Here is a 12,515-nt window from a genome sequence, read left to right on the forward strand (position 1 = left end):
CGCGTATAGTTATAAAAGGCGACGTTTCGTTTTGCTCGTATATCACTTGTATCATGCACGAGTGCTCGCGGACCCGTCCAGCCGGTGGGTGGACTAATAAGGGCAAACGCGGTACGACGATAATTTTTTTATAACAATAAAATATGTCGACTAGTACTTTGCACCCGGTTTTTGCTGCTACGATCCCGACTTGGCAACGGACGGTTGTAATTTAATAGCTACCGTTTTATTGGTTGTCGACATCGACAATTTAAGGTACAGCTGCTATAACGGAAACAATCTTGTAAGTCTTAATTTAACGGTGACACAGCGATGGGTGCCAGAATTAGCATAATTTCACCTTTTGGTGATTTTAAATTTTGTACAAAAGTTCGTAATTGTATTTTCGTTAACATTTTTATGTAAAATGAAATGATACCTTATTTATGCCTTCACTTATATCTCGTTTGAGTTTTGCAAATACAAAATTACGTGTTACGATAAACTGTAAACTAGCCACCTTTCCAGTAATACTTAATTGCATTATATTGGCATCAGTTTTAGCAGCGCCATAAATCTGCCTTGATTACGGAGCAACATTCTTTTCCATTTCAAAGTCAAGTCTCGCAACATTCCCATAAACTGAGACGTGGGACGCCCCAAGCGGTTTAGAATACGAACTTCTTGCTGCAAATCTATTCAACGGGTTTTAGAATAAACAGAGAACTATGTATCAATATATTTTACATCAATGTTTTATATTAAAACTAGCTGTCGCCCGCGACTCCGTCCGCTCGGATATATAAAAGCAACTTTTCAAGGCATATATTCGAAAAAAAGATTAAATAGTATCCTATGTCCGTGTCCTGGCTCTAAGCTACCTCCTCACCAATTTTCAGCCATATCGGTAAAGCTGTTCTTGAGTTATAAATAGTGTAACTAACACGAGTCTTTCTTAGATGTCTCCGGAACAGTTCAACGGATCTTGATGAAATTTGGCACAGATATAGAAGTCTGGAAGAGCGCATAGGCTACTTATTAAGTATTTTGATTACGCGCGAACGGAGTCGCGGGCGACAACTAGTGTTTATATAACACCTATATAAATTACACATAAGAATCTTTCTCTTGGAGTTAAAACAATTGGACAACCAAATAGTTAAGCTCTATTTCATATTCTTTATAAACTTTACGTCAGCAAACCTTTTTATATTTATATCCCAGTTATGCGCAAGCTATTTAGTCACGCGTATAACTAAAACTCGTATTAAACATTCAAATATGCGCATAAAGGTAACATTAGCATGCGCTGGTCATTTCCATTGTGCATTCTGATCTCAAATCGTGACAGTTCAGAACACGGATCAAGTTATAGCAGACAGCGGATTACGGACATACATAGAGTTGATACAACGCTAAAATATGGTCAGATGGTAATAACAACTCTGTAGGAACTGAAATGACGATATGAATTTAAATAAGCCTTTGTTTTAGTTTCATAATCATTTGAGAAGACTAAGGTTATGAAGCCTATAGTGTCTTTAAGCTACAAAGATTCGTTAGCGACATAATTAAGAAATTAAAAATTATTCCTTAATTACTTCTACTTCGAAATTCAAAACACCTTCTATTCTAAATTTGTAACTGTATTGATGATTGGTAATAACAGTTTTAAATACAGAAAGTCAATATCTTGTAACTTGGACCACACGATTAACGCTAAAGCACTGGGTGTGGTAACCCCAGTCACCAATTCCGTAAATACGACAATGTCCAATGGCCCGTAGCGGTTATACAAACAAGTATAAGCTATTTATTATCCCACATAGTGTTGCCAGGTGTCCGGATAAAGCCGGGCATAGGTGGGCTTTTTGATTGCGTGTCCGGTCAAAATAGTATCTGTGTTGTCCGGCTTTTTACATTTCGCAAACGCGAGCGAGCACATGCGGCGGGAGATACAAAATCGTTAATAATGTAGGGTGTCCGGTCTTTCTACCTAAATGTCCGGCAACACTGGGTGGTCTCTCCGGCTATTAAGTTTGGAGACATGGCAACCCTAATCCAAAATAACTATTTGAAATATTGTTTTATTGTATACAATTATATTATTTCATGCCAGTATCAATTTTGTATAATAATTATAGACCTCAATTGACTAAATTGAAAGAAATGCACTTATAGCGCTTTAAAAACATGTTTCGTTGGTGATCAATTGATTTATATTTAACTAAATTATAGAGTTTCTGAAAGTTTTAATATTATTATTTTTAAAGTAGCTGTCGCCTGATACTCCGTCCGCGCGTATTTTTAAAAAACTTAACAAGTAGCCTATGTGTTCTTACATACTATGTCCTACATCTATGCCAAATTTCACCGAGATCCATGCAAATGTTCTAGAGTTACTTTTAAACAAACTTCCATCCATTTAAGCATTCGCATTTATAATATTAGTAATATCATTGTATTTATTTAGGTAATCATCTTGAAGTAACAAAACTTATACTTTCGTAGCTATTTGCAAGTTAAAGTTTTATTAACTTGCTAACACTGGCTCGTTAAAATTTTATTACAATACATTTAACAAAGAATAAGCAAAGCCAATGTTTAAATATGGTTATCCCACTTAAGGTAAAAGCATTTAAGATATCACAAGTATTGTTTGAAATGCCCTTAAATTCCAACTCCGTCTGAGACGATCGACATCAAAACGTATTGCAAAACAAACTTTATGCTAATAGAAATAAAGTCGTCTGAGACCGGAGAAATGTTAATTGACGATTATATAAACGAAAGTCCGGGACCGCATTCCCTTTTTGGCGGGATAGCGATTTCTGTTGGAATTATTAAAGACTTTTTATAAAAGTTTCTGTCAATTTAATTTGTGCTTTATTTACTGGTAATAAAGATCAATTTTGAATGTTTAGACTTATAGCTCTAGACGGCTGTCTGTGCTAGATTATCCCGACATAGACAGACGTCGATCATTCAATTTTATATTCTAAATTGTTGGAGATATGTTTGTTGTTTCATTGCACGGGATTCCTTTATCCAAATATGGTTTGTTGAGTTGCAGTTTTTAATTTTCTACTGTATACGTTTCCTTGTGGCTATATACTGACAAAAACATTGTGGTAGAATTGTTTAATGTTACGTAACCGATTGGAGAAAGTGGCTCTCTACTGAACAAATATCTTTTAAAAAAGTAATCTATATCTTTATATATATAATTCTTCTGTGAGTGTGCATGTCACTGAACTTCTCTCAAACGACTGGACCGACTTTGATGAAATTTTTTGTGTGTGTTCAAGGGGATCTGGGAATGGTTTAGATTCACAATTTTGTCCGCTGGACAATGTTTTTTTAATTAATTTTTAATTTATTAGTAGTTGTTGATTTTGTAATGTTTTACATTGGATCCGACAGACGGCGCTACCATCGCAATGTCAAATTGTCAGACATCGTCCGTCGGGTCAGCTAGTATATATATATTAATTGCTGTTCGTTAGTCTGGCTAAAAATGATCTTATCTTTTACTTGAAATGTTCGTGAAGGTCTAGTTAAGGTTTAAAAGGTGAGGAATGATGGAATATTTGCCGGGAATTACATAATTAAGTTTTATTCATTCCAAACGAACGGAGTTCGGGCGACAGCTAGTAACGTAATAAAAACCTAAAGCATCAAATTTAATGTCTATATGTTTGTCTGTAAAAGTTTTTAATTTGTTTAGTTTACGTATTTATTTGGTTCATTCAACAAAATTAAGAAATAAAATATGTAACAAAAACCCAAAAAAAGTATTTGGCTCTCGAAAATTAGCTTAGCTAATTCGAATGTCTATTATTTCGTAACCATAATAATTGTTTCTTATCTAAATCAGATAAGTACCATCCATCTTGTTAACCGTCAAGTCAGTCTAAGGAGAAGCGATGTATAATTTCACCACAAACTCTATACCGACTGACTGACTGACTGACTGACTGACTGACTGACAGTATACGACCGTCCAATGCATGTATTGCAAATTGGGTACTGTTTTGTTATTCAATAAGGAAGTAGCCATTTTGAAATTGTTTCTCAGAATATTTGATTCACTTAACGAACGATTTAACTTTGAAATATCACATATAGCGGTTGCCCGCGACTCCGTCCGCGCGGCATTAAATAAATATAGTTAGCTTATGTGTTTTTCCAGATTATGATTTATATATAAGACCAATTTATTAAGCCATTCTGGAGATACCTTCAAACAAACATCCATCCATCTAAACATTTACATTTAAAATATTAGTAAGAGTAAGATAGTAGGGACGGGGATTTGGGGATTTACTTTGGGGGAACCTTGCATCCAATCGAGCACTATCACAAATAAAACGCTCCATATATCGCCCTTTAGGGTAGGCAGGATACTAAGATAAAAAATCTAATACTAAAAATGATCTAGCATGTCTGTTTGAAACACGATGAGTTATGTACATTTAATAAAGTCTCCTTGATAATGTCGAGGTAGCGTTTTTAGATTCACCTAGATTAGAACTGATAATTTATTGGGTCTCTCTAGGTCTTCCTCGTCGCAATAATATACGACCTAAGTAACTTATCTTTGATCTCAAGTATGAAATTTTTTCCTTTATTTTACTCAAGTTTTTCTTTATTTTTCCTCAGGTTTTACTGGAACGCAGTGCGAGGTTGAGATCGACGAGTGCGCGAATAACCCTTGCCTCAATGGGGGCGTTTGCCACGACATGATCAATGCTTTCCGCTGCACTTGTGTCATCGGGTAACTTACTTAATACCTATTTCCAATAAACAGCTATTTCAACTATGGCCAAACTTCTAAAATAACAGATTATGTCTCCTCCTTTTATTTCAATGAAAGTCTTCAAACAGTTCGCCCTATAACCCTATACATAACTGTATATTTTATAATATGTATTACGTATGTTGCAGTTTCACAGGCGCGCGTTGTCAGGTTAACATCGACGACTGCGCCTCCAGTCCTTGTCGTAACGGCGGAACTTGCCACGACTCCATCGCCGGCTACACATGCGAGTGTCCTCCAGGATATACTGGTCTGTATAAATACATATACTATGTTAAAAGTATTGACATCTATGTACACACTTTTGGACTGTATATAGTAATTATCGTCTCCAAAAGTATAGACATTTTGGTTCTACTACCACATTGTTTTTGATCTATCTAGAAATTTTTATATTCGTTACGGTATATGTGATTAATCAGAAAATTATTGGTAAAATCACCAACATATTGAATAATTAAAGAACTTAATTTATCTCTAGTTCTTATGAGAAGTTAACTCTAACCAGTAATTAAGCATATCGTCGGATTTCCCACATTTACCGTAACACGCAAAGCTGGTCTGTACGACCGGTCGCTAAAGCCGGTGTCCCCGCAGGTATGTCATGCGAGACCAACATCAACGACTGCCTGTCAGCGCCATGCCACCGCGGAGAGTGCATCGACGGTGATAACAGCTTCACCTGCAACTGCCACCCAGGGTACACCGGCAGAGTGTGTCAGACGCAGATCAACGAGTGCGAGTCAAACCCCTGCCAGTTCGGAGGTCAGTTAACTAAACTTATACGTAACGTTTATTATGAATCCGGCTCGAAGGACCATACCAAACTTACTCCTAAATAAGTTTAAGGTACTTTACTATTGTCAACGACATTCAAAATTACAATATAATATTACTTACACAAAATAATTAAGTAAAAATAGTAAGTAAGTACTAAATTGTACCGCATATCGTTGGTTTCTGAGACCAAAATATCTGTATAAAACATATCGTCATCCCTGTCATTATCTTTAACAAAACAGAGATAGCAATATGTTTTAAACGTGGATTTTCGATAAACCCAATGTTACATTCACTGTCTCCTATATCCAGGTCACTGCGAGGATCTAATAGACGGGTACCAGTGCCGCTGCAAGCCGGGCACCTCGGGCCGCAACTGTGAGATCAATGTGAACGAGTGCTACTCCAACCCCTGCAGAAACGGAGCCACCTGCATTGACGGCATCAACAGGTAACATCTCACCAACACCTTCCACACACCCAGAACACTACCATACGCAAGACAATGACAATAATCACTTGAGCTTTTGTTCAAACTAGACGTAATATTAAGGACGATAGGTCTTATTCTACCAATATCTAATAGAGTAATATCCACTACTCAAGCTGTTAAGAAAATAAACACATCATTTACTTGAAGTAGGAAAGGTTCATTTAGACATACGTCGGAATCGTACGAACAACTCAAGCAGTAGCTCCAGAGCGAGACAAACATATTTCCCAAACGTTTGTCTCGCTCTGAAGCGACCGCCGAGCGTTGTTCGTACGATTCCGGTCTTATGTCTTCCTAACTGTCGCCCAAGGCTTCATAAGTAGCTGTGTTCTTCCAGAGTATGTTCTACATCTATGTCAAATTTTATCGAGATCCGTTGAGACGTTCTGGAGATACCTTTTGACAAACATCCATCCGGATGGATGGATCCATCTACACATTCCCATTTACAATATTAGAAGATGAACCTTATGCCAGTGTGAAAACAAAAACAAAACACAACATTATAGGTTAACAAAGATATGTGATGATGAGTAGAAGTGACTGGAGCATGTCTCGTTGAGCAGATACACGTGCGAGTGCATCCCCGGCTTCACTGGCCAGCACTGCGAGACCAACATCAACGAATGTTTGTCCAACCCCTGCGCCAACGGCGGCAAGTGCATCGACCGCATCAACGGCTTCCGCTGCGAGTGCCCCAGGGGGTACTACGACGCTAGGTATACCTCGCTTCAAATATCTCACCAGCTCAACAACACTGAATGTGTCGAGCCGCAAATATATATGACAAGCTCATAAAATTGAAAGCTATTCAGATTTTTTTGTACAACATTGTGATTTTATGAAACTTATCAATAACTTATTTTGTACAGATGTTTGTCAGACGTCAACGAATGCGCTTCAAACCCTTGCATCAACGGTGGGACTTGTGAAGATGGTGTCAACCAATTCATCTGTCATTGTTTACCAGGATATGGAGGTAAAGACTATAGTTAAACTAGTTGTATCCCGCGAGCCCGCACCTATGTGTCCTTTCAGACTGTGTTCTACATGTATGCCAAATTTCATCAAAATCTTTGCAGCTGATCTGGAGATATCTTCTATCAAACATCTTATCATTCGTATATATATTAGTAAGAAGATTGATACTTCAACTTTTGATTAGGATGTATAGAACACGTGGGAAGGGGAAATATACCTTTTCTGTATCCCTCCTTGTCGATTAAAGCAAGAGCAAGGCAAGCAATCTGAAACTGCAATACCTATGGGCATCGTTTCGTTATTTCAACGAATTTAAGTTGCCGCTCTTTAGGTATTTTACATTATTTTTTTTTATTTATGTTCATAGGTCAACGTTGCGAACGTGATATAGACGAGTGCAGTTCGAATCCCTGTCAGCACGGCGGGACATGCCATGATCGTCTTAATGCATACAAATGTGACTGCGTACTCGGATTTACTGGTCAGTAAATATAACGAAATTATTTAAAATTAATGTCACCTAATATAGAAAGTCACAGGCTGAAATTATAGTAATAAAATAAGTAACTTCGATTTAATTATGTCAAACTAAATTATGACAGCACACTAGCGCCCTTCGGTCTTTGTACTGTAGCTGACATGTCATTTTGTTTTTTAATCTTATTTTCTATGTCTAAGTAGGTTTTGTATATATTCTGACTGAGGCAATCGCGATAGCATCGCCTCTTACCGGTTCGGGTATCTTTGTTTGACTATAGTTAGATTTTTTTTCTATGATTGTTAAATTGATTCAGAAACAGCCATTTTACTGTAGTTACCTGTAATTTTTTTATTCACAAGTTCCAGTACCATTTTAGTATGACACTCTGCAGGCTAGTTGGAGTACTAATATTTTTTTTATTAGGTGTGAACTGCGAGACGAACATCGACGACTGCGCGGGCAACCCGTGCCTACACGGCGGCTCCTGCATCGACCTGGTGAACGGGTACCGGTGCGTGTGCGCGCCGCCGCACTCCGGCCGCAACTGCGAGAATACGCTCGATCCCTGCCTGCCCAACCAGTCAGTACACCACTATTTACTTTTTTTTGTAAAAAACAAAGGTAAAACAGGACTAAGTCCACCGTTATATGTTTTTTTTGTAAGAGACAAAGGTAAAATGTCAATAAGTACAACCGTATATATTTTTTTGGCAAAAGCAAAGGTAAAATACCCATAATCTTTAATATATGGACAGGCTACAAACCGTAAAATTTTGTGCGTATTTGATTGTCGCCATTTTGTCGTTTTTCTTCTTACTTATGTTATTAATTATTTATTCGTATTGTAGATGTCGTCACGGCGGTCGGTGCGTGGCGGAGGCCTCATACGCGGAGTTCACATGTGCGTGCGGCGCGGGGTGGGCGGGCGCGCTGTGCGAGCGCGACGTGGACGAGTGCGCGGCCTCAGCGCCGTGTCACAACGCAGCCACGTGCGTCAACACCGCCGGGTCATACGCCTGTCTCTGTGCTAGAGGATACGAGGGCAGAGACTGCGCTATCAACACTGACGACTGCGCTTCTTGTGAGTTAACATTTTTTTTTATATAATATGCTATTAATTAACAGAGGCCAGTAACAACTTCTTTGTTTTTCCTGATGACTGTGTGCCGGAGGACTAATATTAGTCCTCTTTCCTTTCCCACTTTTTTCGTATAAGGAAAGAATATGAAGGGAAAGTGGAGTTACTGGAGGAGACACTTATGAAAGGGCAATATTCTCTTTCTGTTCGTCACCTCCTATGTCAGTTAAAAGTAGGCAACGCATTTACAATTGTGGTATAATAAAAATAAAAATTATCGTTGCCAGACATCATTTAAATTAGCTATAAAATTGACCAACCTTTATGTGATCGTGGTTGTGATTTATATTGTTATTCCCCCAGTCCCGTGTCAGAACGGCGCGACGTGTCTGGACAGTATCGGTGACTACAACTGCGTGTGCGCAAGCGGATTCGCCGGCAAACATTGTGAAGTTGATATAGACGAGTGCCAGTCCCGGCCCTGTATGAACGGAGCCACTTGCAATCAGGTAAATCAATATATCTTGTATAAATATACAGACAGACTATGAAACCTACATAAAATACGGTCTGGATTTTATACATTTTATTTTGAATGAACATACCCTATGTTAATTAATTATTTGTCGATGTTCAAAGATGATAATTTGTCTGTTTGCAGTACGTTGCGTCGTACACGTGCACGTGCCCGCTGGGCTTCTCCGGCACGGACTGTCAGACCAATGACGAGGATTGCACAGACTCCAGCTGCATGAACGGCGGCACCTGTCTCGACGGCATCAACTCTTACAACTGCTCCTGTCCACCGGGGTCAGTTACACCAGATAAAACTGATGCTATAACATATAGCATCAGTTTTATCACCAGATGGCGCTTAGTAACATCTAGTTTTAGAAATCTAAGGCTAAGTTAAAATGTTTGTTATGTTTTAGGTATACGGGTTCGAACTGCCAGTTCCGTATCAACATGTGCGACAGCTCGCCGTGCAGCAATGGTGCCACCTGCCATGATCATGTCACTTTCTACACCTGCCATTGTCCATACGGGTACACAGGCAAACACTGCGAGGCCTTCGTCGACTGGTGAGTGTTGCTCTGACCTCCTCTCATAGACAATGAGCTCCATCTCTGTATCTAATACACGTATGTGTTCAGGTGTGAGAACATGCCGTGTGAGAACGGCGCGACGTGCTCGCAGAAGGGCCCGCAGTACGCGTGCGCGTGCGCACCCGGCTGGTCCGGCAAGCTGTGCGACGTCGAGATGGTCTCCTGCAATGATGCTGCGCTCCGGAAAGGTAATACACCTCACACTACAATGGCATTCGAATTATTTGGCTAAGCACATGTGATAATAACTCGCTATTGTTTGCGTCAGGTGTGAAAATGAAGCAGCTCTGCAACAACGGCACCTGCGAGGACATCGGCAACTCGCACCGCTGCCACTGCCTCGAGGGCTACTCCGGCTCCTACTGCCAGCAGGAGATCAACGAGTGCGACTCCGCGCCCTGCCAGAACGGCGCCCAGTGCAGGGATCTCGTCGGCACGTACCAGTGCCAGTGCGCCAAGGGCTTCCAGGGCCAGAACTGTGAGCTCAACGTGAACGACTGCTTGCCCAACCCCTGCCAGAACGGCGGCACCTGCCACGACCTCGTCGACAACTTCTCCTGCTCCTGCCCCTTCGGCACCCTCGGCAAGATCTGCGAGATCAACGTGAACGACTGCAAGCAGGACGCCTGCCACAACAACGGCACCTGCATCGACAAGGTGGGCGGCTTCGAGTGCAAGTGCCCGCCCGGCTTCGTGGGGCCGCGCTGCGAGGGCGACATCAACGAGTGCCTCTCCGACCCCTGCTCCGACCCCGGCACCCAGGACTGCGTGCAGCTCGTCAACGACTATCACTGCAACTGCAAGCCCGGCTACATGGGCCGCCACTGCGATGCCAAGGTCAACTTCTGTGCCAACTCGCCCTGCCAGAACGGCGGCATCTGCACCGCCGTCCAGGGCGGTCACGAGTGCCTCTGCGGCGACGGCTTCTATGGCAAGAACTGCGAGTACTCCGGCTACGTCTGCGACCCCAACCCCTGTCAGAACGGCGGCTACTGTCGCCCCTCCGAGATCTCGGACTACGTTTGCGACTGCCCCTCCGGCCTCTCCGGCGTCAACTGCGAGCTCGACTCCATGAACGAGTGCCTCAGCAACCCCTGCAAGCACCCGGAGGCGCGCTGCATAGACAAGCCCGGTAGCTTTCTGTGCTACTGCCCGCGACAGTGGACCGGCAAGGTCTGCGAGATCCACGACCCCCACTCCCGCGGCGGCTACGGCAGCCCCATTTCCGGGGTCTACAGCAAGAACCCGAGTCTGACCTTCCAGGAGTTGGACCTGGCGTTCCAGCGGGAGCAGTGCGTCAAGTTGGGCTGCAAGGAGAAGCAGGGCGACCACCGCTGCGACGAGGAGTGCAACACGTACGCGTGCGAGTTCGACGGCAACGACTGCTCGCTGGGGCTCAACCCCTGGGCGAACTGCACCGCGCCCATCAAGTGCTGGGAGGTGTTCATGAACGGCGAGTGCAACGAGGTGTGCAACACGCAGGCCTGCCTGTTTGACGGCCGCGACTGTCAGAAGTCTCTACAGCGCTGCAACCCCGTGTACGACGCCTACTGCCAGAAGCACTATGCCAACGGGCACTGTGACTACGGCTGCAACAACGCCGAGTGCAACTGGGACGGCCTCGACTGCGAGAACGAGCCGCCCGACCTCGCCGAGGGCGTCATGTCCGTCATCCTGCTCATGGACGTGCGCACCTTCAAGGAGAACTCCGTTGCCTTTCTGCGGGACCTCGGCCACCAGCTGCGGACCACCGTCGTCATAAAGAAGGACCACCTCGGCAACGACATGGTGTACCCGTGGAAGGGATCGACTGACGTGGGACTGCAGGACACGGAGTTCGGCAAGAAACATCAGATCGCCTTCACGGAGAGGGGGCAGTCGGGCGTGCAGGTGTACCTCGAACTGGACAACAGAAAGTGTTCCTCCATGTCCGGGTCCGAGTGCTTCTTCTCGGCGCAGGACGCCGCCGACTTCCTGGCCGCGACCGCCTCCAAGCACTCGCTCTCCCCCGACTTTCCGATATTTCAAGTCAAAGGGGTCACGAGACCCGATGGCCCCATAGACTTGCCCACCAACTCGAAGTATGTGTTCATCGGAGTGATCCTCGTCCTGCTCGCGGGTCTGCTCATCGGCGTGCTGGTGACGGCGCAGCGGAAACGCGCCGCGGGCATCACGTGGTTCCCCGAGGGCTTCATCCGCAACAATTCGTCGACGCGGCGACGAACGCGACGGCGCGGCCCCGACGGACAGGAGATGAGGAACCTGAACAAGGCCTCCATCGGCTGCATCGATGTGGACATAAACGGCGGTCACATGGGCCCGCCGCACTGGTCGGACGAGGACGACGACGGCTCCGCGCCGCCGCGGGCGAAGCGGGCGCGCGGGCCCGGGGACGCCAACGGCGCGCCGGGAGGTTACGCGTCCGATCACACCGCCATAACCGACTACGAGGAGGCGGGACACGAACCCAGAGTATGGACCCAGCAGCACCTGGACGCGGCGGACATCAGGGTGCCGCCCAGTATGATGACTCCACCGGCAATTGTGAGTAGAATTGTAAATTTCAAGTTAAAAGCTCTAGTGACGATAATTTTTTACAGATTTGTGTTGCCAAGCAAACGATCAATACAAACCTTACTATAATAATTGTAACTAAAATAATGTTGTGGCGCAGCACGACGGGCACGTGGATGTGAACGCGCGCGGGCCGCTGGGCATGACTCCGCTGATGGTGGCGGCCATCCGCGGCGGCGCGCTGGACGCCGGCTCCGACGCTGAAGACGAGCAGACTGCGCACA

General features: G+C 43.8%; 1 protein-coding gene across 1 annotated transcript in view; it reads left to right on the top strand.

Moving 5' to 3' along the window:
* N (neurogenic locus Notch protein) overlaps positions 1-12,515 on the top strand; it is a 124,292-nt gene that overhangs the window by 108,315 nt on the left and 3,462 nt on the right. Inside the window, exons 9-23 of the mRNA XM_013311392.1 lie at positions 4,642-4,756; positions 4,927-5,048; positions 5,396-5,563; positions 5,891-6,029; positions 6,638-6,790; positions 6,944-7,050; positions 7,420-7,533; positions 7,957-8,113; positions 8,382-8,614; positions 8,975-9,120; positions 9,273-9,421; positions 9,544-9,693; positions 9,766-9,905; positions 9,986-12,261; positions 12,392-12,513. Of these exons, the coding sequence (XP_013166846.1) occupies positions 4,642-4,756; positions 4,927-5,048; positions 5,396-5,563; positions 5,891-6,029; positions 6,638-6,790; positions 6,944-7,050; positions 7,420-7,533; positions 7,957-8,113; positions 8,382-8,614; positions 8,975-9,120; positions 9,273-9,421; positions 9,544-9,693; positions 9,766-9,905; positions 9,986-12,261; positions 12,392-12,513 (4,291 nt within the window). The remainder of the gene's footprint in view (positions 1-4,641; positions 4,757-4,926; positions 5,049-5,395; positions 5,564-5,890; positions 6,030-6,637; positions 6,791-6,943; positions 7,051-7,419; positions 7,534-7,956; positions 8,114-8,381; positions 8,615-8,974; positions 9,121-9,272; positions 9,422-9,543; positions 9,694-9,765; positions 9,906-9,985; positions 12,262-12,391; positions 12,514-12,515) is intronic.

Source organism: Papilio xuthus, unplaced genomic scaffold, assembly GCF_000836235.2.
Source record: "Papilio xuthus unplaced genomic scaffold, Pxut_1.1 DF827680.1, whole genome shotgun sequence".
NCBI lineage: Eukaryota > Metazoa > Arthropoda > Insecta > Lepidoptera > Papilionidae > Papilio > Papilio xuthus.